Source organism: Scyliorhinus canicula, chromosome 3, assembly GCF_902713615.1.
Source record: "Scyliorhinus canicula chromosome 3, sScyCan1.1, whole genome shotgun sequence".
Lineage (NCBI taxonomy): Eukaryota > Metazoa > Chordata > Chondrichthyes > Carcharhiniformes > Scyliorhinidae > Scyliorhinus > Scyliorhinus canicula.
In genome coordinates, this window is record NC_052148.1 from 191,264,059 (window position 1) to 191,291,848 (window position 27,790).

At 48.7% G+C, this 27,790-nt stretch overlaps 1 protein-coding gene across 1 annotated transcript in view; it reads right to left on the reverse strand.

The window, feature by feature from the left end:
• LOC119963183 overlaps positions 1–27,790 on the reverse strand; it is a 269,346-nt gene that overhangs the window by 234,893 nt on the left and 6,663 nt on the right. The window contains exon 2 of the mRNA XM_038791915.1: positions 4,502–4,987. Coding sequence (XP_038647843.1) covers positions 4,502–4,987 — 486 coding nt within the window. The remainder of the gene's footprint in view (positions 1–4,501; positions 4,988–27,790) is intronic.

A 27,790-nucleotide genomic window follows, 5' to 3' on the forward strand; every position in this document is an offset into this window, starting at 1 on the left:
CCAATGTATAATTGGGTCTGTTGTCTGAACGTTAAGAAAAGTTGTCGCTTGTACTAAAGAAGTAAAGGGGGAGGGGTGTTATGTATTTAAGTAATACATGCCTGCTGGTATGATCACGTGATCAGTAGTGACATCAGCAGTGTTTTGCACAGGGCTTAGTCCTCCATCTTGTTTTGTATGAGCAACATCTCCTGAATAAACCTCACATCATCATAGAATCACAGAAATCATAGAATTTACAGTGCAGAAGGAGGCCATTCGGCCTATCGAGTCTGCACCTTGGAAAGAGCACCCTACCTAAGCCCATACCTCTACCCTGTCCCCACACCTCTACCCTATCCCCGTAACCCCACCTAACCTTTTTTGGACACTAAGGGCAATTTAGCATAGTCAATCCACCTAACCTGCACATCTTTGGACTGTGGGAGGAAACCGGAGCACCCGGAGGAAACCCAGGCAAACACAGGGAAAACGTACAAGCTCCACACAGACAGTGACTCAAGCCGGGAATCGAACCTGGGACCCTGGAGCTGTGAAGCAACTGTGCTAACCACTATGCTACCGTACTGCACGGTAGACCACTGTGCTAACCACAATGTTACCGTGCTGTCTGGAAGAAACCCAAGTGTGTGGCAACTCCATTCATAGAACATAGAACGATACAGCGCAGTACAGGCCCTTCGGCCCTCGATGTTGCACCGACATGGAAAAAAAAAAACTAAAGGCCATCTAACCTACACTATGCCCTTATCATCCATATGCTTATCCAATAAATTTTTAAATGCCCTCAATGTTGGCGAGTTCACTACTGTTGCAGGTAGGGCATTCCACGGCCTCACCACTCTTTGCGTAAAAAACCCACCTCTGACCTCTGTCCTATATCTATTACCCCTCAATTTAAGTCTATGTCCCCTCGTGCTAGCCACCTCCATCCGCGGGAGAAGGCTCTCGCTGTCCACCCTATCTAACCCTCTGATCATTTTGTATGCCTCTATTAAGTCACCTCTTAACCTTCTTCTCTCTAACGAAAACAACCTCAAGTCCATCAGCCTTTCTTCATAAGATTTTCCCTCCATACCAGGCAACATCCTGGTAAATCTCCTCTGCACCCGTTCCAAAGCTTCCACGTCCTTCCTATAATGAGGCGACCAGAACTGTACGCAATACTCCAAATGCGGCCGTACCAGAGTTTGGTACAGCTGCATCATGACCTCATGGCTCCGGAACTCAATCCCTCTACCAATAAAGGCCAACACACCATAGGCCTTCTTCACAACCCTATCAACCTGGGTGGCAACTTTCAGGGATCTATGTACATGGACACCGAGATCCCTCTGCTCATCCACACTACCAAGAATTTTACCATTAGCCAAATATTCCGCATTCCTGTTATTTTTTCCAAAGTGAATCACCTCACACTTCTCCACATTAAACTCCATTTGCCACCTCTCAGCCCAGCTCTGCAGCTTATCTATGTCCCTCTGTAACCTGCAACATCCTTCCGCACTATCTACAACTCCACCGACTTTAGTGTCGTCTGCAAATTTACTCACCCATCCTTCTGCGCCCTCCTCTAGGTCATTTATAAAAATGACAAACAGCAACGGCCCCAGAACAGATCCTTGTGGTACGCCACTCGTAACTGAACTCCATTCTGAACATTTCCCATCAACTACCACTCTCTGTCTTCTTTCAACTAGCCAATTTCTGATCCACATCTCTAAATCACCCTCAATCCCCAGCCTCCGTATTTTCTGCAATAGCCGACCGTGGGGAACCTTATCAAACGCTTTACTGAAATCCATATACACCACATCAACTGCTCTACCCTCGTCTACCTGTTCAGTCACCTTCTCAAAGAACTCTATAAGGTTTGTGAGGCATGACCTACCCTTCACAAAACCATGCTGACTATCCCTAATCATATTATTCCTATCTAGATGATTATAAATCGTATCTTTTATAATCCTCTCCAAGACTTTACCCACCACAGACGTTAGGCTCACCGGCCTATAGTTACCGGGGTTATCTCTACTCCCCTTCTTGAACAAAGGGACCACATTTGCTATCCTCCAGTCCTCTGGCACTATTCCTGTAGCCAATGATGACCTAAAAATCAAAGCCAAAGGCTCAGCAATCTCTTCCCTGGCTTCCCAGAGAATCCTAGGATAAATCCCATCCGGCCCCGGGGACTTATCTATTTTCACCTTGTCCAGAATTGCCAACACTTCTTCCCTACGCACCTCAATGCCATCTATTCTAATAGCCTGGGTCTCAGCATTCTCCTCCACAATATTATCTTTTTCTTGAGTGAATACTGACGAAAAGTATTCATTTAGTATCTCGCTTATCTCCTCAGCCTCCACACACAACTTCCCACCACTGTCCTTGACTGGCCCTACTCTTACCCTAGTCATTCTTTTATTCCTGACATACCTATAGAAAGCTTTTGGGTTTTCCTTGATCCTACCTGCCAAAGACTTCTCATGTCCCCTCCTTGCTCGTCTCAGCTCTCTCTTTAGATCCTTCCTCGCTTCCTTGTAACTATCAAGCGTCCCAACTGAAACTTCACGCCTCATCTTCACATAGGCCTCCTTCTTCCTCTTAACAAGAGATTCCACTTCTTTGGTAAACCACGGTTCCCTCGCTCGACCCCTTCCTCCCTGCCTGACTGGTACGTACTTATCAAGAACATGCAATAGCTGTTCCTTGAACAAGCTCCACATATCCAGTGTGCCCAACCCTTGCAGCCTACTTCTCCAACCAACACATCCTAAGTCATGTCTAATGGCATCATAATTGCCCTTCCCCCAGCTATAACTCTTGCCCTGCGGGGTATACTTATCCCTTTCCATCACTAACGTAAAGGTCACCGAATTGTGGTCACTGTCTCCAAAGTGTTCACCTACCTCCAGATCTAACACCTGGCCTGGTACATTACCCAAAACCAAATCCAAAGTGGCCTCACCTCTTGTTGGCCTGTCAACATATTGTGTCAGAAAACCCTCCTGCACACATTGTACAAAGAACGACCCATCCAATGTACTCGAACTATATCTTTTCCAGTCAATATTAGGAAAGTTAAAGTCTCCCATAACAACTACCCTGTTACTTTCGCTCTTTTCCAGAATCATCTTCGCCATCCTTTCCTCTACATCTCTAGAACTATTAGGTGGCCTATAGAAAACTCCCAACAGGGTGACCTCTCCTTTCCTGTTTCTAACCTCAGCCCATACTACCTCGGAAGAAGAGTCCCCATCTTGCATCCTTTCTACCACCGTAATACTGTCCTTGACTAGCAGCGCCACACCTCCCCCTCTTTTGCCCCCTTCTCTGACCTTACTAAAGCACCTAAACCCCGGAACCTGCAACAACCATTCCTGTCCCTGCTCTATCCATGTCTCTGAAATGGCCACAACATCGAAGTCCCAGGTACCAACCCATGCTGCCAGTTCCCCTACCTTATTTCGTATACTCCTGGCATTGAAATAGACACACTTCAAACCACAGACCTGAACACTGCCGCCCTCCTGCGAAGTCAAAACTGTGCTCCTGACCTCTCTACTCTCAATCTCTCGCTCCCCAAAACTACAATCCAGGTTCCCATGCCCCTGCTGAATTAGTTTAAACCCCCCCAAAGAGTACTAACAAATCTCCCCCCCAGGATATTGGTGCCCCTCAGGTTCAGATGTAGACCATCCTGTCTATAGAGGTCCCACCTTCCTTTTCTCTTTGCGACACATTGAGAATATAACAGCTCCATCACATTTTTCCTTGGGCATGGTGGTTAGAAGTTTGCTCTCTCTTTGACTGAAGAAAATGTTGTTTAATCAGCTCAATTTGTGGGGGTGGGGTTGGTTGTGTTGGTAGTAGAAGGTCAGTAAGTTGCAATTAGAACATTGCTTCATCAGCATGGGAGGGACTGTTATGCTCATCTAAGCCACAGAAAACATTTCAAAAAGCATGCAGTGTTTCTACATCATCCAGCAACTCCTTTAAGTTATGCTGTGGGTGGTTTAAGACAGAAATAGATAGGTTCTTGATTAATAAGGGGATCAGGGGTTATGGGGAGAAGGCAGGAGAATGGGGATAAGAAAAACATCAGCCATGATTGAATGGCGGAGCAGACTCGATTGGCCGAGTGGCCTAATTCTTCTTCTATGTCTTATGGTCTTATGGTTATGTTCTACAATGTTTTTACAGGCAGGACTTGCACAGTACATGTGCATACCCTCCAAAATCTCATTGCTCCTATATACAGCAACAAAAATAATTTGTACCACTCAGTAAATTCGTGCACACAGCTTCTGTTTGTTTTTCCCCACTGACCGATCATAATCGATATGGGTGGACAACACAGATCTGGCAATTCTTCTGGATTTGAAACGTCAAATTCCTTTCACGCACTGGTTGTGTTTTGATTTCAATTTCTCCTGGTTCCTTTCAGCTGATTTGTGATTTTGTCAGACATTGAATGAGGAAAAGTGAGGAAAAGTCTTACCCAAATTGGTTTGTGGCCCTTGACCAGCTCCTGAAGCCTGAAGAGTTGTGAACAGTTCCTGAGTGCTGCTCACTCTGACACTGTAGCTCACTGCAGTGGTAGTGGCAGCTGAGGATGCCTGTGTGTCTGATCTCTGACGCGTTGACACATCCTGTAGCTCAGTCGGGATTGGCAGGCCTACGGTTCTGGCACTGGAGCTGTTATCTGGGAAGTCACTGATACTATCTTTCACTCCTGGGTTAAGACTTTGATTGATGATAGGAGTACTATATATTTCAGTGGTTACAATAGTGTTGTTATCAGATGCATTGGCACTGGAAGCAATTTCATAACCCATTGTTACAACTGTATCCGAAGCCGCTCCATTAAATGAAGTGCTGTTGAAAGTAGGTTCAGGATCAGGGGTTGCAGCAGAGCTCAAAGAATCAATCCCACTTGTTTGATTTGCGACTGTAGTTTCACCATGAGATAACACTTCCAGGATACCTTTAATGAAAAAAAAATAATTAGCTTGTCATCTATTGAAACAGCTCTTCTGACCTACAATAGCAGTTCTGCAGTGACGTAACCCAATTACCTAGTACATATAAATATATGGTGTGATGAAAATTTCCCAGCTCTTCAAAGGACAAAGAACAATACAGCACAGGAACAGGCCCTTTGGCCCTCCAAGCCTGTACTGGTCATGATACCAACCTTTGCCAAAATCCTCAGCACTTCCTTGTGCCGTATCCCTCTATACCCATCCTATCCATGTATTTGTCAAGGTGCCTTTTGAACGCCGTTAATGTATCTGCTTCCACAACCTCCACTGGCAAGGCACTCCAGGCACTCACCACCCTCTGTTAACCTTCCCTGCACATCTCCTCTAAACTTTGCCCCACCGACCTTAAACTGACCCCTTCCAATGGGAAAGAGTGCCTGCCCATCCACTCTATCCATGCTCCTGATAATCTTGTAGACCTCTATCAGGTCACTCCTCAACCTCCTTCTTTCTAATGAAAACAGTACGAGTCTATTCAGCCTCTCCTCATAGCTAATGCCCTCCAGACTAGGCAACATCCTGGTAAACCTTCTCTGCACCCTCTCCAAAGCCTCCACATCTTTCTGGTAGTGTGGCGACCAGAATTGTGCGTAATATTCCAATTGCGGCCTTACCAAGGGTCTATACAACTGTGACATGACTTGCCAGTTTCTATACTCGATGCCCCGTCCAATGAGGGCAAGCATTCCGTATGCTTTCTTGACTACCTTGTCCACTTGTGTTGCCACCTTCAAAGATATGTGAACCTTCACGTCCAGATCACTCTGACTTTGATTTGATTTGATTTATTTATTGTCACATGTAGCGAAGTACAGTGAAAAGTAATTTTCAGCGGCCGAGGGAACGTACACAGTACGTACATAGTAGACAAAAGAATAATCAACAGAGAACATTGACAAATGGCACGTCAAAAAACAGTGATTGGTTACAGTGCGGAACAAGGGACCATACATGGTGCGCGATTCTCCGCCCCCACGCCGGGTGAGAGAATAGCGGGAGGGCCTCCCGACATTTTTCACGCCCTCCCGCTATTCTCTTCCCCCCCCCACGCCCGACCCACGCCATAAATCGCCGCTCGCCGTTTTTTACAGCGAGCGGCGATTCTCCGAGGCCGATGGGCCGAGCGACTGGGCCTTCGCGCCCGTTTCAACACGGCAGCAAACACACCTGCTTGCTGCCGTCATTAAACAGGCGGCAGTTGCCCGTTTGGGGCATCTGGGGGCCCGATTGGCACGGCCGTACCACGGCCGTGCCAAGGGGGGCATAGGCCCGCGATCGGTGGCACCGATCGCGGGCCGTGCGTCCGTAACGGACGCACTCTTTTCCCTCCGCCGCCCCGCAAGATCAAGCCGCCACGTCTTGCGGGGCGGCTGAGGGAAAAGACGGCAACTGCGCATGCGCGGGTTGGCGTTGTCCAATCTGCTCACGCGCGGCGGACGTCATCGGCCGTGCCAGCCGCCGTGACGCACGGGGCCGGGCTCCTAGCCCCGCCCGGGGGAGAATCGGCCCCGGAAGTGGCCGTGAAGGCTGCCGTGGGCCACGGCCTGTCCCATGGCAGCCTTTACGATTCTCCGCATTTGCGGAGAATCTCGCCCATGAGCTTTCTATATTCCTAAGAGTTTTGCCATTTATGGTATATTTCCCCTCTGTGTTAGACCTACCGAAATGCATTATCTCACATTTGTCCGGATTAAACTCCATTTGCCATTTTTCTACCCAGGTCTCCAACCTATCTATGCCCTGCTGTATCCTCTGACAATCCTCAACACTGTCTGCCCCTCCATCAACCTTGGTGTCATACGCAAACTTACTAACCAGACCAGCTACATTTTCCTCCAAATCGTTTATGTACACTGCAAACAACAGAGACCACAGTCAAGATCCCTGTGGAACACCACTAGTCACAACCTTCCATTCAGAAAAACACCTTTCTGCTGCTATACTTTGCCTTCTGTGACCGTGCAAGTTCTGTATCCATTTTACCACCTCACCTCTGATCCGTGTGACTTCACCTTTTGTAAGTCTGCCATGAGGCCCCTTGTCTGAAATCTTGGCTTTACTGAAGTCCACAACATCCACCGCCCTCCCCTTCCCGTACCAGCCTCCCCGGACAGGCGCCGGAATGTGGCGACTAGGGGTTTTTCACAGTAACTTCATTGAAGCCTACTCGTGACAATAAGCGATTTTCATTTCATTTCATCAATCATCTTTGTCACCTCCTTAAAAAATTCGATCAAGTTAGTGAGGTACAACCTCCCCTTTACAAAACCACGCTGTCTATCTTTAATGAGTCCATTTGTTTCCAAATGGGTATAAATCCTGTCCCTGAGAATTCTCTCCAATAATTTACCTACTACCGACGTGAAACTTACTGGCCTATAGTTTCCAGGATTATCCCTCACACCAGCCTCAGGAAATAGTGCCCAGTCAGACCTTTTTTTCAATCTGGGGAGAAGGGGGTGAGGGTGGATACGAGCCTGCTGACCCAAGACACAGTTTAAAGGCCACCACAGGGCCTGCCGAGTGCCAAGGTGGGCTGTTTAAAAGGCCGGCCTCAGTTCTCTGGGACTTCAGCCCAGTTGCTTTGTTAAATATTAAACCCTCTAACTCTCATCCTTTGCACGCCAGTAACACCCCAACCACTACTCATGCCCCATCCATGCCAACTCATATCTCACCAAACATTCCCATTAACCTTTATAAGACCATAAGACATAGGAGTGGAAGTAAGGCCATTCGGCCCATCGAGTCCACTCCGCCATTCAATCATGGCTGATGGGCATTTCAACTCCACCTCCCAGCATTCTCCCCATAGCCCTTAATTCCTCGCGACATCAAGAATTTATCTATCTCTGCCTTGAAGCCATTTAGCGTCCCGGCCTACACTGCACTCTGCGGCAATGAATTCCACAGGCCCACCACTCTCTGGCTGAAGAAATGTCTCCGCATTTCTGTTTTGAATTTACCCCCTCTAATTCTAAGGCTGTGCCCACGGGTCCTCGACTCCTCGCCTAACGGAAACAGTTTCTTTGCGTCCATCCTTTCTAAGCCATGTATTATCTTGTAAGTTTCTATTAGATCTCCCCTTAACCTTCTGAACTCCAATGAATACAATCCCAGGAACGCCAGCCGTTCCTCATATGCTAGACCCGCCATTCCAGGGATCATCCGTGTGAATCTCCGCTGGACACGCTCCAGTGCCAGTATGTCCCTCCTGAGATGTGGGGCCCAAAACTGGACACAGTACTCCAAATGGGGCCTAACCAGAGCCGTATAAAGGCTCAGTAGCACATCGCTGCTTTTATATTCCAACCCTCTTGAGATAAATGACAACATAGCATTCGCTTTCTTAATCACGGATTCAACCTGCATGTTTACCTTTAGGGAATCCTCGACTAGCACTCCCAGATCCCTTTGTACTTTGGCATTATGAATTTTCTCACCGTTTAGAAAGTAGTCTATGCTTGGATTCTTTTTTCCAAAGTGCAAGACCTCACATTTTCTCACGTTGAAATGCATCAGCCATTTCCTGCACCACTCTCCCAAACTGTCTAGATCCTTCTGCAGCCTCCCCACTTCCTCAGCACTACCTGCCTGACCACCTAACTTCGTATCATCAGCAAACTTCGCTAGAATGCCCCCAGTCCCTTCATCCAGATCATTAATATATATGGTGAACAGCTGCGGCCCCAACACTGAACCCTGTGGGACACCGCTGGTCACCGGCTGCCATTCCGAAAAAGAACCTTTTATCCCAACTCTCTGCCTTCTGTCAGACAGCCAATCCTCAACCCATGCCAGTAGCTCACCTCGAACACCATGGGCCCTCACCTTACTCAGCAGCCTCCTGTGTGGCACCTTATCAAAGGCCTTTTGGAAATCCAGATAGACCACATCCACTGGGTTTCCCTGGTCTAACCTACTTGTCACCTCCTCAAAGAATTCTAACAGGTTCGTCAGGCACGACCTCCCCTTACTAAATCCATGTTGACTTGTTCTAATCCGAATGTCCCATGCCAGCTTAATGCAAATTATTCTCCCCCACCCACTGACATGGTCCTTTATATCCCCATGCCAACTTAATGTCAACCACCCTTTGCACTTATACCCTCCATGCTAACTCCCCCAGTAGCCACAATGGGAAGACCTCAGGAGCCATGTTGAGCTAGAATAAAGGTCCAGGTAACAATTACAGCCGTATATATATTCATAAACCCATATCAAAGACAGCTAATTACTTGGTAAATCTTTTGAGCTGCCATTCAAACTGTGAACATACAACCTTCTTGATAGGATGATTGCAGGTTAGGAAGCAGTCAAGTATTAATAATGATTGCCTTTGGCCTAATGTCAACAGACTGCTTTGTAACAGCCACAAACATTTGTTTTCAACTTTTACTGACACAGGCAGGCGTTTTTGTTATTTTAAAGGGTCGTGGATTTAAATAACTTTGCAATTGGACAGCTCTACACACACACCTTCTCTGCCATTCATGAGCTTTTACATTCCTTACATAAAATCATAACTTCTATATTTGGAGTTAAGGCCCTTACAACATCAAATATGGTGTCTGTTGTTAATCCACATTGAATTGAATTGGTCCTGCTGAGTTTGGGATTCCCTCATGTCTGAGTCACGATATGCCTTTTTCTTTTACAGAAAAATGGTATTTGTCAGAAATGAGGGTGTAAGTTTCGTATCCAGGTCCCACTCACCATTTTCAAAGATCAGAAAAGTCTTCCTGATTCCAGAAAAGTGTGGTGTCTCCTCTCAGCATCTACCCTGTCAAATTCCTTCAGCATCTTCGACGTTTCAAAAAGATCAATTCCCATTCTTTTTTATATTCATTCATGGATGTGGGCTTCACTGGCCAACTAGCATTTATTGCCCATCTCTAATTGCCCTTGAGAAGTTGGTGGCAAGCTGCCTTCTTGAATTGCTGCAGTCCATGTGGTGTAGGTACCTCCATAGTGCGTTTAGGGAGGGAGTTCCAAGATTTTGACCCAATGACAATGAAGTAACAGTGATGCATTCCCAAGTCAGGATGATGAGTGGCTTGGAGATCTTCCAGGTGGTGGAATCTGCTAACTTGTCCCTCTACATGGGGCTGATTTAGCTCAGTTGGTTGGATAGCTGGTTTGTGATGCAGAGCGAGACCAGCGGGTTCAATTCCTGTATCGGGTAAAGTTATTCATGAAGGCCCCACCTTCTCAACCTTATCCCTTGCCTCAGGTATGGTGATCCTCAGGTTAAATCACCATCAGTCAGCTCTTTCTCTCTCAAAGGGGAAAGCAGCCAATGGTCATCTGGGATTATGGTGACTTTACTTTTACATGGTAGCGGTCAAGGCTGGTTTAGCACACTGGGCTCAATCACTGGCTTTTAAAGCAGACCAAGGCAGGCCAGCAGCATAGTTCAATTCCCGTACCAGCCTCCCCGAACAGGTGCCGAAATGTGGCGACTAGGGCTTTTCACAGTAACTTCATTGAAGTTTACTTGTGACAATTAGCGATTTTCATTTCATGGGTTTGGAAGGTGCTGTCCAAGGACAAATTACAATGATCTTAGGCCCAATCTTCTTAACCTTTCTCATGAAACAATCCCTTCATCGCAGGAATCAACCTAATGAGCCTTCTCTGAACTGGCTCCAATGCAATGTGTTCCTTCTTAAATAAGGTTCCCAAAACCCCAATGCAGTATTCTAGGTGTGGTGTCACCAATTTCCTGTTCAGTTGTAATAATGCTTCCCTACTTTTATAATCTCATGTTTTGCCATATTTTACCCCATCTGCCAAATATTTGCCCATTCTTCCATTTACAGGTGTTGACTGATTTCTTACCTCTCACTCTTCACCCTAATCCTAAAATGTCTTGCAATCTGCAGATGGGGTGACTGCAGAGCTCCTGCTTTCCTCAGCACCACCCTCTTCCCTTACCCCTACCCTTCACCCCAGCCTCCACCATCCACCACCCCCAGCCCTCCATTATACATATACTATGTTTTCAGAGAGTTAAGGATTATCTCCTTGTCAGCCGCAGTTGCCTTAAGAGAAAAAATCGAGGGAAAAACCAGGAGGAGGAGGAAGCACAATTAAATGGCCTTACACTCGCAGCCAACGGCCCGGATACTGACACTGCACCTGCCTGAGAGGTATGTAGGGAGTTGCAACCGGTCACTAGGCATACATAGACTGCAGACACACCAGGGAGTTTGGTTAACTTGTGTGTCAGTTTCCTGGAGGGTGTGATCATAGAGGAGTTTAGATGCAGACTCAGGTGAGGATCTCGTTGGGATAAAATACAGGAAAACAGTGATGCATACTGAGATGTGTGATGCTTTCGCAGGCCTGCCAGACAACCTCCTGTCACTGTTAGTCAGCATGGAGGAGTCTGGCTCCAACATGGACATGGCTTGGAGCACATTTTTGTTACCTTGGAAATGATGGGCAGCACTACCAGACTAACACATGTCTGTTGGTCACAGTCTCAGCTTCCATTATAGCCCAACCAAGGCCTTCTGATATTTCTGTGCTGTAGTGAAAGCTCAGACAGAGGTCAGTAATCCCTAGTTGCTAGTATGCAGGTTCAGATATTATGGCTGTGGATACCAGTTCTCAATGGAGCATGCAGGCTCCCACAGCAATGCTAAACAGCAAAAGAGTCCAAGGTGGCCTGTGGATTCCAGGAGACGGCAACTGGGCCTTCAGAATTGCAAGGTTGTGGAATAAGCAGCACAACATCACAAACATGATGGGTGTGCACTGCAGATATTGCCCTGGGCAATCTGAGCAGCGAACAAGGTGATTGAGGTGGTCAATGGCTTGCTCCACTCCATGGCTCTCACTGAATGCCCCCTGACCTTGCATGGTAGCAGGTCATGAATCCCGTGTGGAAGGTGTAGTCGTTTTCATTGGGAGCCTCCCTCCCATGGGTCTTGGAGTCACCATGTAAATGGCACAATTTAAAAGCTTTGAACATGTTGCTGTGATATCGGGCATTCACCAATATGAAATCCCTGGCTTAGTCACACATTATCTGAACATTCAGAGAGTGGTATCACTTGCAGTATTGCTCCCCATTGATGCGAAAAACTGGCAGAGCCATGTGTGTGTGCAGTCAATGGAGAACCCAAGTGCCCTTTCATCCTGGTGTTCCCTCCTCAGGGAAAAGAGGAGGAAGTCCACCTCCCCATGTACAGTGCCTCTGACCTCACTGAAGCGTGCGTCACAGGTTGCTGAAGTAATTGGGAATGGAGATAATGGGAGGGCTTGTCACAATCTTCCAATTTTCCATCAATAAGGATTGGAAAGTGGCAAATGTGACACACTTATTCAAGACAGAGGGTGAGGACATTCCTAATAATTGCAGGCCGGTTTAACATCAGGGGCGGGTAAAGTTTTTGAAACAATAATCAAATTTTTAAAATTAACAGGTACTTGGAGAGGTTTGAATTAATTAAGGAGAGCCAGCAAAAGGAATTGTAATAGACAGATTGTGCTTCACTAATCGAATTAAACATTTTGATGAAGTAACAGATAAGGTTAATGAACGGAACTCAGTGGATATAATTAATCTATGCGGATTTTAAGAAAATGTTTAACAAAGTATCACATAAAAAACAGGTTAATAAAATTGAGGTTCATGGAATAGGAGTGTCAGAGTGAACATGGATAAAGAAAATTGGCTAAGGATAGTAAGTCGCAATGAATGATTGTTTTTAGACTGGAGAGCGCTAGACAGCGGTGTTCCCCAAAGGTTAATATTTGGCTCATTACCTTTGTGTTATACATGCATAGGGAAAGATGGTGGAAAGTGGTGATGTAGCTGGCCTAATCCAGTGGCCTGGGCTACTGTTTTGGGGATAACGGTTCAAATCCCACCACAGAAGCTGGTGCAACTTCAATTAAAATCAATAAATCTGAAATGTAAAGTTAGTCTCAGTAATGATGACCATGAAACTATCATCAGTTGTCAAAAAAAAAATGTGGTTCACTAATGTCCTTTAGGGAAGGAAATCTGCCATCCTTACCTGGTCTAGCCTACATGTGACTCCAGACCCACAGCAATGTGCTTGGCTCTGAATTGCCCTCTGAATTGGCAAGCCATTCAGTTCAAGGGCGATTAGTGATGGGCAACAAATGCTGGTCTTTCCAATGACACCCAAATCCCATGAAAGAAAAAATAAAGAAATAACTTGAACATTGGCAGACAGAGAGTAACATTTTCAAATGTTGTTGATGATGGCAAACTTGGGGGTGTGGCAAACAGTCAGGGTCACACCAATTGGCTTCAACAAAATATAGATTAAGATGGGCAGCCACGTAGCAGATGGAATTTAATTCAGAGCAATGTGAGGTGATGTAATTTGGCAGAACAGTTGGGGAGATTAAACGCCAACATGGAGTAGTTGGGGTGAATGGTCTATTTCTGTATTGTAAGTTCTATGTACTTTCTTGTATTCTATGACAGTACAGGAGCTGGCAGAGAAGCTGTTGCTGGAAATGAACAGATAGTTTGTACGTTGCAAAAGAGATACTATCTGGTGAAGATCTCAACGCTCACTTTTTGAATAAAATATAGATATTTTTAGATAAAGGGCACATGTGAACAGAACAGCTGGTAATCAGACTTCTTGGTAGCCACTGGGTTTTGTAAAAGAGGTGCTAAAGAAGAGACAATCTCTATACCATTAACCTCCAAATGACTTTCATTTTGCAAGCATTGATATTTCACTGCCGAATAAAACATGTACTTGGCCTTTCTTTCCTGTATTGCAGATATGCAGTGTTTGAATTTTTTTCAAAGGAAACAAACAGGACGTGTAGTTCAAAAGAAACCTCAGACACTGCAATTATCACTTCGACATATTGCAACAGAATTTTTCTATTTATTCATGGGTGTCGCTGGTTAGGCCTGCATTTATTGCCCATCCTACTTGCTCTTCAGCAGATGGTGGTGAGCTGCCTTCTTGAACCGCTGCAGTTCTTGAATAGGTACACCCATTGTGCTGTTAGGGAGGGTATTTCAGGATTTTTCCCTTGCGACAGTGAAAAAGCGGTGATATATTTCCAAGTCGGGATGGTGAGTGACTTGGAGGGGAACATTCAGGTGGTAAGGTTCCCAGATATCTGCTGCTCTTCTTCTAGATGGTTGCGGTCATGGATTTGGAAGGTGCTGCCTAAGGAACCTTGGCTAGCTACTGCGGTGCATCTTGTAGAAGGTACATATGGCTGCCACTGTTCGTCGATGGTGGAGGGCTTGAATTTTGTGGAAGGGGGAGGAATCAAGCGGGCTGCTTTGTCCATGATGGTGTGAGATTCTTGACTTTTTGGAGCTGCACTCATCCAGGAAGTGGAGAGTATTCCATAATAATAATAATCTTTTATTAGTGTCACATGTAGGCTTACAGTAACACTGCAATGAAGTTACTGTGAAAAGCCCCTAGTCGCCACACTCTGGTGCCTGTTTTGGAACACTGAAGGAGAATTCAAAATGTCCAATTCACCTAACAAGCACGTCTTTCAGGACTAATGGGAGGAAACTGGAGCACCTGGAGGAAACCCACGCAGACACGGGGAGAATGATCAGACTTCGCACAGACAGTGATCCCAGCTGGGAATCAAACCTGGGTCCCTGGAGCTGTGAAGCAACAGTACTAACCACTGTGCTACCATGCCACCCCAACACTCCTGATTTGTGCCTTGTAGATGGTGGACAGGCTTTGGGGGGGTCAGGAGGTGAGTTACTTGCTGTGGGATTCCTGGCCTTTGACCTGCCCTGGTAGCCACAGTATTAATGTGGCTAGTCCAATTCAGTTTCTGATCAGTGGTTTACCTTAGGATGTTTCATTGTAGGGGATTCAACGATGGTAATGCCATTGAATATCAAGGGGCGATGTTTAGAACCTCTCTTGTAGGAGATGGCCATTGTCTGGCACTTGTGTGGCATGAATGTAACTTGCCACTTGTCAGCCCAAGTCTGGATATTGTCCACGTCTTGCTGCATTTGCACATGGACTGCTTCATTATCTGAGGAGTCGCGAATGGTGCTGAACATTGTGCAGTCATCTGCAAACATCCCCACTTCTGACCTTATGATGGAAGGGAGGTCATGGATGAAGCAGGGAAGATGGTTGGGCCTAGGACACTATCCTGAGGAACTCCAGGAGTGTTGTCCTGGATCTGGGAATAATTGACCTCCAACCACCATAACCCTCTTCCTTTGTGCCAGTTACGATTCCAACCAGCGGAGAGTTTTCCCCCTGATTCCCATTAACTCCAGTTTAGCTAGGGCTCCTTGATGCCATACTCAGTCAAATGCTGCCTTGATGTCAAGGGCAGTCACTCTCACCTCACCTCTGACATTCAGCTCTTTTGTCCATGTTTGAACCAAGGCTGCAATGAGGTCAGGAGCTGAGTGACTCTGGGGAAACCTAGACTGAGCGTCCGTGAGCAGGTTATTGCTGAGTAAGGGCCACTTGATAGCACTGTTGATAACTACTTCCATCACTGTGCTGATGATGGAAAGTAGACTGATAGGATGATAATTGGCTGGATTGGATTTTTCCTATTTATTGTGTACAGGACATACCTGGGCAATTTTCCACATTGCCAGGTAAATGCCAGTGTTGTAGCTGTACTGGAATAGCATGGCTACGGGTGCGGCCAGTTCTGGAGCACAAGTCTTCAGTACTGTTGCTGGTGTATTGTCAGGGCCCATAGGCTTTGCAGTATCCAGTGCCTTCAGCTGTTTCTTGATATCACGTGGAGTGGATCGTATTGGCTGAAGACTGACATTTCTGATGGTGGGGACATCCGGAGGAGACCGTGATGGATCATCCACTTGACACTTCTGGCTGAAGATTGCTGCGAATGCTTCAGCTTTATCTTATGCATACATGTGCTGGGCTCCTCCATCATTGAGGATGGGGATGTTTGTGGAGCCTCCTCCTCCAGTGAATTATTTAATTGTCCACCACCATTCACAGCTGGATGTGGCAGACTGCAGAGCTTAGATCTGATGCGTTGGCGTGGAACTGCTTAGCTCTGTCTATTACTTGCCACTTATGCTGTTTGGCACACAAATAGTCCTGCGTTGTAGCTTCACCAGGTTGACACCTAATTTTCAGGTATGTCTGGTGATGCTCCTGACATGCTCTCCTGCATTGTTCATTGAACCAGGGTTGATCTCCTGGCTTGGTGGCAATGGTAAAGTGGGTGATATGCCGAGCTGAGAGGTTGCAGATTGTGGTTGAATAATTCTGCCGCTGCTGAAAGCCCACAGCGCCTCATGAAGGCAATCCACACTCAATTGGCAGTGTCATCTAACCCAGAGCCATTATTATTTAATAGAAACTATAGGTTGTGTGGTAGCAAAGGCTGGTTTAGCTCAGTGGGCTAGACAGCTGGTTCGTGATGCAGATCAAGGCCAGCAGCGCGGGGTCAATTCCTGTACCAGCCTCCCTGAACAGGTGCCGGAATGTGGCGACTAGGGGCTTTTCACAGTAACTTCATACTTCTGACAATAAAAGATTATTATTATGCTCCTTTAAACCATGAAATCATAAGATACAGGAGCAGAATTAGGCCATTTGACCCATTGAGTCTCCTCTGCCATTTGATCATGGCTGATATGTTCCTCATCCCCATTCTTCTGCCTTCTCCCCATAACACCTGATCTCCTTAGTAATGAAGAAATTCCCTTATTAATCAAGAATGCCAGACTTGTGCGTGAGGTGTTGTTACCGACAGGGCTACACACCAAGAGCTGGAAGGTGGAAGAAGACAGAAAAGTTAGTTCTTCCAACATAAGGTGCAGGAGTAGGCAGTTTAGCCTCTCGAGCCTGCCCCACCAGTCAATACGATCCTGGCAGATCTCATCAAGGCCTCAACTCTACCGTCCTGCCCATTCTCCATAACCCTTCAACCCATTACGAACTAAAAATCTATCTAGCTCCTGAAATTTATTCACTGTCCCAGCATCCACCGCACTCTGGGGTAGAGAATTCCACAGATTCACGACACTTTGGGAGAAGTAGTTTCTCCACATCTGTTTTAAATTTACTACCTCTTATCCGAAGACGCTCGTTCTAGAATGCCCCACAAGAGGAAACGTCTGCTCCACGTTTACTTTATCCATGACTTTTATCATCTCAAGTACCTCAATTTGATCTTCCCTCATTCTTCTAAACTCTAGAAAGAATAGAGCGAACCTGCTCAATCTCTCTTCATACCACAAACCCCTCGGGCGGGATTCTCAGTTTCAGAGACAAGTGTTGATGCCGGGACTGAATCGGTGACTTCTACGACAGCAAAATTGGCGCATCTCCTGGACCAATTCATCAACCGTGAATAGGCTAGCACCGGCGCCACACGTAACACCATCGATTCCAATGAAAAACAGTGTCAGATTCACCGGGGTGGTGATTCACACTCGAGAGGCTGACAAGCTGCAGCTAAATATAAGCACCCCGGCACCCGGTTTCGCAGATGCGGAGCTGGAATCATAGAATTTACAGTGCAGAAGGAGGCCATTCAGCCCATCAAATCTGTACCGGCTCTTGGAAAGAGCACCCTCCCTAAGCCCACACCCCCACCCTATCCCTGTAACCCAATCCAACCTTTTTGGACACCAAGGGCAATTTAGCATGGCCAATCCACCTAAGCTGCACATCTTTGTACTATGGGAGGAAACTGGAGCACCCGGAGGAAACCCATGCAGACACGGAGAAAATGTGCAGACTCCGTACAGACAGTGACCTGAGCCGGGAATCGAATCTGGGACCCTGGAGCTGTGAAGCAACTGTGCCAACCACTGTGTTACCGTGCCCCCCAAGAGTCAAACCTGGAGACCCTGTTATATGCCATGGAAGAGAGGTGGGCTACCCTGTATCCCAGGGTGGGAAGGAGGTTGCCACCCACTGCCTTACACCGGGCCTGGGCGCAGGTGGAAGAGGTGGTGCCAGCCGTGGGTCCCACCGCCAGTACCGGACAGCAGTGCTGGAAAGACTGCACAATTTCCTCAGGATGGCCAGGGTGAGGAGGCAGCACTGTGCCCCTGGCACTAACCCCCATCCCACACACCTGTAACTCCAACCCTCTCACCCAGAGGACCACTGAACCCCCATCCTGCATCACATGCCCTGGCCACCAAGGTCACCAGCTACCAACCCCCATGTGCTGCATGCATCCGACTGTCTAACTCGCTGTGTTTTCTGTCTCCTCCACCACCCCACCAAGAGAAGGCGGCCCACAACCACCAGGACAGGGAAAAGACTGGAAGGACCGCCGGACCTGCGGCCACTCACCACCGCAGAGCTGTGGACCTGATTGGTGGGCCAGGAGAGAGAGCAGTCACTGGGGCGGGCATCAGAATTGGGCGAGCAAGTGAGACCCCGCTGAGTTGCGGTTCCCCATGGCACATGTGTGACCACACCCACCACTACCCCTACCACCCTTCCCACACACCCCCTCCAGCACCACCACCCTCACAACACCACTCCACTACCCCCACTTCCCACCCCACCATCACCACCACCCACAACCATCCTCCACCCACACCACCCCCACCACGCCGCCACATTCCCCTCCACCACCACCAGCCACCCCAACCCACGATCCAATCAGGTCTTGTGTCTTTCAGGATCTCCTGGCGATGAGGAGGGCCCCTCTGGTGTCCCCCATCCCCCGATATCAACCAGAACCCCAACCCCAAGTGGATAGCAATGAGGAAGAGGACATAGACCCCGACAGGAGCACGCCACCCACTGCCCGAGACATCCTGGAGCACCAGTCTGGGGACAACACTGCCTTCCCATCACAACTATCTCCAACACCTTCCACCAGTCAGGCACTTTAGTGAAGAGGCTCCTGGGGCACTATCTGGTGCACACCACAGACGTGCTGCGGTACATCAGGGTGAGGTAGGATGGTTAGAGGGCGGCCCGACTTCAGGGACCAGCTGCTGTCCAGACAGGTTTTGGGCTTCTGGAAAGGGCGGTCCCATCAATAGTGGAGATGTAGTTGCAGAGGCAGGGACTGCATGAGGGGGTGTCGGCAGCCATCCAGTGCCTGCAGGTGCAGTTGGAAGAGTCTGGTGGACGGGGAGGGTGGGCTTGGGCCAGGGACCCCAGTTTCTCACTGCTCCAGTGCCCCACCCCAATCTCTCCACACTCCATACACCCCTCAATGAAACCCCCCCCCCCCCCCCCCCCCCCCCCCCCCACGGCCCAGGCATCTGTTCCTGTTACTAGGGGTACCGGTGGCTGGCGCAACCCATGCCAGCGCTACACTCTGCGGCTCCCGTCCACTGCCCTCCTGCAGGGATTACTGTGGTGTTGCTTTTGGGTGGGCTACGTGCTGCCCCGCTGGAGGGTGGTGGCTGTTTGGTAGGGAGGAGCTGGTGGGGATGAGGGGGCGCGGGGTGTTGGAGTGCGGGCCGGTGGGTGTGCGGTGGATTGCTGGGGTGGTGGGGTGGGGGCACCCATATGGCTGGTGCCACTCAGCATAACCACGGGCCACGGTGAGCGGTGAGTGGGGTGTACAGCATGGTGGCTGCCTTGCAGGCCTAGCAGATGATTTCCCATCCCCAAAGCCAGCTCAGCCCAGTGGCAGGTCCGGAAGCCCATGGTCGTGCCTCTGCATGTCCTACCTCCTCTCTCTCCCTCATTGGCCACGGTGCCTGCTTCCCAATTTGTGAACCCACAAAACTCGCCATTGATAATTGCTCCTGGCGGAGGCGGAGCATCGCGGAGGCCCCAGAAGATCCGGTTCAGACTCGCTCATTATATGCAGACGGCGTTTACTGTATGTGCGGAATAGAATGCATTGACATCGTTGTCGAGGACCAGAGCATGGCATCCTGGCGGGCGCCTAATGCTGGCCACAGTTTTGGCCTTACCACAATCGCCTTTTCTCATTTCGGCGTCGGCTGACGGAGACTCCCATCGAACGTGAAGGCGACGTGGCCGGTAGATGCCAGGTGAAGCCTCCTGCAGTCTTCCCAGCAGCCAGTGGGCCTCGTGGGATTTACCCAAGTCCCGTGAGGTGTTGAGATCGGGAGCCCGATCACAATGGGCGTGACCAAGCCAAGCTCTTGTAAGTAGGCATTAAATCTACTAAGGCCTACTCACCCGGGATTCACCAGCCTCCCGGCATCTCACGGCCTCCCCTTGGGAGTCCCCAGCTGGGCACCGTTCAGTACTGGTCCACAGAAATGTGGACCAGGCAAACGGCAGCCGGGGGGTTTCCCAGGCCACCAGAGGCCCCAGGTCAGTCCAGGGATAGGGCAGGTTGGTCCCCTAGCCCTCTCCCTGCAATGTGGGCATCTTGGCACTGCCCAGCTGGCACCTTGTACTGCCACTCTGGCCCTGTCAAGGCACCTGGGTGGCACTGCCAAGCCGGCAGGAGCATTGCCAGGGTGGCAATGCAAGGGTACCTGGATGCCAGGGTGGCAATACCAAGTGTCAGGGCCCAGGGGCAATGCCCATGGAAGGGTGGAGGGGGTATGGAGACTGAGGGGTGCAGGGCAGGTAAGAAGAGGACCCAGGGAGGTTGGGGATGGTGATTGGTGATGGTCCTGAAAAGGGGACTGTAAGAGGGCGTGGGTGGGCCTGAAGAGGGGGAGGGGCTCCAGTGACCGCATGGCAGGGTGTCCTCACTGGGGGGAGTGTGAGGTAATGCTTATGTGAATGGGGGGGGGGGGTGACAATGTCTATGGGTGAGTGGTGTGGGGGTCTGTTAATGGGCTAGCACCAACCCCACATGGACTAGAGGAATTCCAATGAAAAACGGATTGGCACTCGAGATATAAGCACTCCACTCCCCACACACACTCATTCCTGTCATGATATGCAGACATACAGATAATGAACACAGAGAATAAGACATGACCAATGAGCAGGCAGGACACTCAGGGGTGGTATCTCACTATAAAAGGCACAAGGCATTCACACTCTGCCTCTTTCCACTGGTAAACATCTACAGAGTGAGTCAGGATGTATTTACAGAATCACACCTCCAGTACGTGGCTAAGAGCTAGTCTGGTTCAGTCAGACAGAGTAACCACATTTCGGTTAGAAGAGAGTCGAACCCATAGAGAACTGTTCTAACTGTGCTGCTGGTTCAATAAATCAGATTGATCTAACTTCAAGGTCTGGCGTATCTTTTGGTTAAAGCTGCATCCAGTTGCAGCCTGTGTTATCCCAGAGAACATAACACGACAATTCCAACCAACAAGATACCAACCCAAAGATCCACACCCCAGTTTGCAGATATGTAGCTTGAGACCCTGTTGGATGGGGGAGAGGTGGACCACCCTGTACCCCGAATGGGAAGAAAGCTGCCACCTATCGCCATACACTGGGTGTGGCATAAGTGGCAGAGGCCATGAGCATCTTGGGCCCACTGCCAGGTCCAGTCAGCAATGCTGGAAAAAGCTACTCAACCTCCTCAGGGTGGCCAGGGAGAGTAGCCAACACCACATTCCTGGCACCAACCCCGTAAGGCCAGAAAATTAGACACTAGGCAAGCTGCACGGGTGCAGCACACGGGATAGCATTAGGGGCTAGGGCACAAACCTGTAGAAAGATGCTCATCCATCCACAATGAACACCTGTTCGCAAACGTTTCAACCTCCCTCGGTGCTCTGTCAGTCGTGTCTGAGGGATGGGCTGGGCTGGGCTGACTGCAGAGAGGGCGCTGGAGGGGGGGTGGAAGCGCAATCGTTGGTGATGGGCATGGGCTAGTGCCCCCAGGTCAGCCACTGCTCACCGCCCCAGTACCCGGCTCCACCCCATCACACCCCGCCCCAATGTTCCCCCCGCATCTCATCCCCACCTCCGCCACCCCAAGGTTTTGGTGGGACCGTGTGATGGAATGACGAACTCACATGCAGGGGTCACCCAGCTGGATGGTGCAAAGTGCTACCATGGACATGAGTCAGACATAGTCAGACAAGGCAGAGTATCAGAGCTCATTGCAGAAAGGGTTATCATCATCCTCCATCACATGGGCCAGAACCGCTGTTACTACAGCGAGGAAGGTATGTATCATGGAGTGGGTTACAATGCAGGGTTTGGTGCAGGGTTGGTGACCATGGGAGAGCATGGTCAGCTGGAGTTGGGGGGGGGGGGGGTTGTGGGGTTGCGTTGGGATATTTGTGCCACCTAGTCAGCAAACCTGGAGGCGATTAGAGTGTCCCATGCGCGGAGGCCCTAGCGCACACATTGTATGGCCTCCTGTGCCTGCCCGGGTCCCATGCCCTGCCCATCCTAACCCTCCCCCCGCATCCTCCTCATCAGACAAGGTCTGCCATTCTTTCCCCTCCTCCAGTATGTGGCCCCTCTGCTGCGCAATGTTGTGGAGGATGCAGCAGGCCACCACAACGTGGGAAATTCTCCTAGCGCTATACTGGAGGGCCCCTCCAGAGCGGTTCAGGCACCTGGACCGCATCTTTAGCACGCCGATGCACCACTCTATCATTCCCCTGGCCTGGGCGTTATTGTAGTGCATCTCTGCATCAGGCAGTGGCATCCGGAGAGGAGTTATCAGCCATGACTGTAGCGGATAATCCCTGTTGCCCCTCACCCAGAGATGCACCTCAAAAGTGTTGGGAACTGTTGAATGTGCAAGGATGAAGGCGCCGTGCACGCTGCCTAGATATCGGAAGCAGACGTGCGTGATGTATATCTCATGGTCACAGACCAGCTGCATGTTCATGGAGGGGAACCCCTTTCGCTTTGTGAAGACCACCCGCTGTGCGTCAATGCTCGTAGGGGGACATGCATCCTGTCGCTCACCTCCTGACCTGGGCGTCCGGCCGATGGCGGTGAACCCCACTACCTGGGCAACCTGGTGGGCTCGCTCGACATTGAACCTGATATATTGTGCCAAGCGGGTATATAGGGCCTCCATGACGGCACGTATGCACCTGTGCACCGAGTTCTGCGAGATCTCTGACAGGTCCACACTAGGCCCTGGAAGGACCCATTGGTGAAAATGTTCAGCCGACTGTCACCTTGACATTCACCAGGAGCAGGTGTCTCCCGAAAATCCCCACAATTCCAGATGCGCCATGATCCGGCAGATATACCATAAGGTTGCCCTGCTCAGTTGGAGTTTTCATGGCATACCTGGTCCAGCAGGTTCCCGAATATCAGGCACCGTCGGTACACACAAGGCCTAATGCGGTCCCACCTCCTCCTCAGCCTGTTGTAAATCTAAAATAAAAATAGAAAATACTGGACAATCTCAGCACCTGTCCCTGCCGGCAGGGGTACTGATGGCTGGCGCTGCTCATGCAGGCAATATGCCCGGTTGCCCCTGTCTGAGGCCCTCCTGTAGGGGTGTAGTTGGTGGGATGGAGGTAGGGTAGAGGGATGGGTTGAACATAGAACATTACAGCGCAGTACGGGCCCTTCGGCCCTCGATGTTGCGCCAACCTGTGAAACCATCTGAAGCCTATCTGATCTACACTATTCCATTTTCATCCATATGTCTATCCAGTGACCACTTAAATGCCCTTAAAGTTGGCGAGTCTACTACTGTTGCAGGCAGGGCGTTCCACACCCCTACTGAGTAAAGAAACTGCCTCTGACATCTGTCCTATATCTACCACCCCTCAATTTAAAGCTATGTCCCCTCGTGTTGGTCATCACCATCCGAGGAAAAAGACTCTCACTGTCCACCCTATCTAACCCTCTGACTATCTTATATGTCTCTATTAAGTCACCTCTCAGCCTTCTCCTCTCTAACGAAAACAACCTCAAGTCCCTGAGCCTTTCCTCGTAAGACCTTCCCTCCATACCAGGCAACATCCCAGTAAATCTCCTCTGAACCCTTTCCAAAGCTTCCACATCCTTCCTATAATGTGGTGACCAGAACTGCATGCAGTACTCCATGTGCGGCTGCACCAGAGTTTTGCACAGCTGCAGCATGACCTCGTGGCTCCGAAACTCAATCCCCCTACTGATAAAAGCTAGCACACCATATGCCTTCTTAACAGCCCTATTAACCTGGGTGGCAATTTCCAGGGATTTATGTACCTGGATGCCGAGATCTCTCTGTTCATCTACACTACCAAGAATCTTGCCATTAGCCCAGTACTCTACATTCCTGTTACTCCTTCCAAAGTGAACCACCTCACACTTTTCCGCATTAAACTCCATCTGCCACCTCTCAGCCCAGCTCTGCAGCTTATCTATGTCCCTCTGTATCCTATAACATCCTTCAGCACTATCCACAACTCCACCGACCTTCGTGTCATCTGCAAATTTACTAACCCACCCTCTTCCAGGTCATTTATAAAAATGACAAACAGCAGTGGCCCCAAAACAGATCCTTGCGGTACACCACTAGTAACTGAAATCCAGGATGAACATTTGCCATCAACCACCACCCTCTGTCTTCTTTCGGCTAGCCAATTACTGATCCAAACCGCTAAATCACCTTCAATCCCATACTTCCTTATTTTCTGCAATAGTCTACCATGGGGAACCTTATCAAACGCCTTACTGAAATCCATATACACCACATCAGCCGCTTTACCCTCATCCACCTGTTTGGTCACCTTCTCAAAAAACTCAATAAGATTTGTGAGGCATGACCTACCCTTCACAAAACCGTGTTGACTATCGCTAATTAACTTGTTCTTTTCAAGATGATTATCAACCCTATCTCTTATAACCTTTTCCAACATTTTACCCACAACCGAAGTGAGGCTCACAGGCCTATGATTACCAGGGTTGTCTCTACTCCCCTTCTTGAACAAGGGGACAACATTTGCTATCCTCCAGTCTTCCGGCACTATTCCTGTCGACAAAGACGACATAAAGATCAAGGACAAAGGCTCTGCAATCTCCTCCCTGGCTTCCCAGAGAATCCTAGGATAAATCCCATCTGGCCCAGGGGACTTATCTATTTTTACACTTTCCAAAATTGCTAACACCTCCTCCTTGTGAACCTCAATCCCATCTAGCCTGGTCGACTGTACCTGAATATTCTCCTCGACAACATTGTCTTTCTCCAGTGTAAACACTGACGAAAAATATCCATTTAACGCTTCCCCTATCTCCTCTGATTCCACACACAACTTTCCACTACTATCCTTGATTGGCCCTAATCTTACTCTAGTCATTCTTTTGTTCCTGATATACCTATATCAGGGTTAGGGTTTTCCTTGATCCTATCCGCCAACAACTTTTCGTGTCCTCTCCTCGCTCTTCTTAACTCTCCCTTTAGGTCCTTCCTGGCTAACTTGTAACTCTCAAGTGCCCTAACTGAGCCTTCATGTCTCATCCTAACATAAGCCTTCTTCTTCCTCTTGACAAGTGCTTCAACTTCCTTAGTAAACCACGGTTCCCTTGCTCGACAACTTCCTCCCTGCCTGACAGGTACATACTTATCAAGGACACGCAGTAGCTGTTCCTTGAAAAAGCTCCACATTTCGATTGTACCCATCCCCTGCAGTTTCCTTCCCCATCCTATACATCCTAAATCTTGCCGAATAGCATCATAATTGCCTTTCCCCCAGCTATAATTCTTGCCCAGCGGTATATACTTATCACTGCCCATCGCTAAAGTAAACATAACCGAATTGTGATCACTATCACCAAAGTGCTCACCTACATCTAAATCTAACACCTGGCCAGGTTCATTACCCAGTACCAAATCCAATGTGGCATTGTTGGCCTGTCTACATACTGTGTCAGAAAACCCTCCTGCACACACTGCACAAAAACTGACCCATCTATACCTGGGACTTCGATGTTGTGGCCATTTCAGAGACATGGATAGAGCAGGGACAGGAATGGTTGTTGCAGGTTCCGGGGTTTAGGTGCTTTAGTAAGGTCAGAGAAGGGGGCAAAAGAGGGGGAGGTGTGGCGCTGCTAGTCAAGGACAGTATTACGGTGGTAGAAAGGATGCAAGATGGGGACTCTTCTTCCGAGATAGTATGGGCTGAGGTTAGAAACAGGAAAGGAGAGGTCACCCTGTTGGGAGTTTTCTATAGGCCACCTAATAGTTCTAGAGATGTAGAGGAAAGGATGGCGAAGATGATTCTGGAAAAGAGCGAAAGTAACAGGGTAGTTGTTATGGGAGACTTTAACTTTCCTAATATTGACTGGAAAAGATATAGTTCGAGTACATTGGATGGGTCGTTCTTTGTACAATGTGTGCAGGAGGGTTTTCTGACACAATATGTTGACAGGCCAACAAGAGGTGAGGCCACTTTGGATTTGGTTTTGGGTAATGAACCAGGCCAGGTGTTAGATCTGGAGGTAGGTGAACACTTTGGAGACAGTGACCACAATTCGGTGACCTTTACGTTAGTGATGGAAAGGGATAAGTATACCCCGCAGAGCAAGAGTTATAGCTGGGGGAAGGGCAATTATGATGCCATTAGACATGACTTAGGATGTGTTGGTTGGAGAAGTAGGCTGCAAGGGTTGGGCACACTGGATATGTGGAGCTTGTTCAAGGAACAGCTATTGCATGTTCTTGATAAGTACGTACCAGTCAGGCAGGGAGGAAGGGGTCGAGCGAGGGAACCGTGGTTTACCAAAGAAGTGGAATCTCTTGTTAAGAGGAAGAAGGAGGCCTATGTGAAGATGAGGCGTGAAGTTTCAGTTGGGGCGCTTGATAGTTACAAGGAAGCGAGGAAGGATCTAAAGAGAGAGCTGAGACGAGCAAGGAGGGGACATGAGAAGTCTTTGGCAGGTAGGATCAAGGAAAACCCAAAAGCTTTCTATAGGTATGTCAGGAATAAAAGAATGACTAGGGTAAGAGTAGGGCCAGTCAAGGACAGTGGTGGGAAGTTGTGTGTGGAGGCTGAGGAGATAAGCGAGATACTAAATGAATACTTTTCGTCAGTATTCACTCAAGAAAAAGATAATATTGAGGAGGAGAATGCTGAGACCCAGGCTATTAGAATAGATGGCACTGAGGTGCGTAGGGAAGAAGTGTTGGCAATTCTGGACAAGGTGAAAATAGATAAGTCCCCGGGGCCGGATGGGATTTATCCTAGGATTCTCTGGGAAGCCAGGGAAGAGATTGCTGAGCCTTTGGCTTTGATTTTTAGGTCATCATTGGCTACAGGAATAGTGCCAGAGGACTGGAGGATAGCAAATGTGGTCCCTTTGTTCAAGAAGGGGAGTAGAGATAACCCCGGTAACTATAGGCCGGTGAGCCTCACGTCTGTGGTGGGTAAAGTCTTGGAGAGGATTATAAAAGATACGATTTATAATCATCTAGATAGGAATAATATGATTAGGGATAGTCAGCATGGTTTTGTGAAGGGTAGGTCATGCCTCACAAACCTTATCGAGTTCTTTGAGAAGGTGACTGAACAGGTAGACGAGGGTAGAGCAGTTGATGTGGTGTATATGGATTTCAGTAAAGCGTTTGATAAGGTTCCCCACGGTCGGCTATTGCAGAAAATACGGAGGCTGGGGATTGAGGGTGATTTAGAGATGTGGATCAGAAATTGGCTAGTTGAAAGAAGACAGAGAGTGGTAGTTGATGGGAAATGTTCAGAATGGAGTTCAGTTACGAGTGGTGTACCACAAGGATCTGTTCTGGGGCCGTTGCTGTTTGTCATTTTTATAAATGACCTAGAGGAGGGCGCAGAAGGATGGGTGAGTAAATTTGCAGACGACACTAAAGTCGGTGGAGTTGTAGACAGTGCGGAAGGATGTTGCAGGTTACAGAGGGACATAGATAAGCTGCAGAGCTGGGCTGAGAGGTGGCAA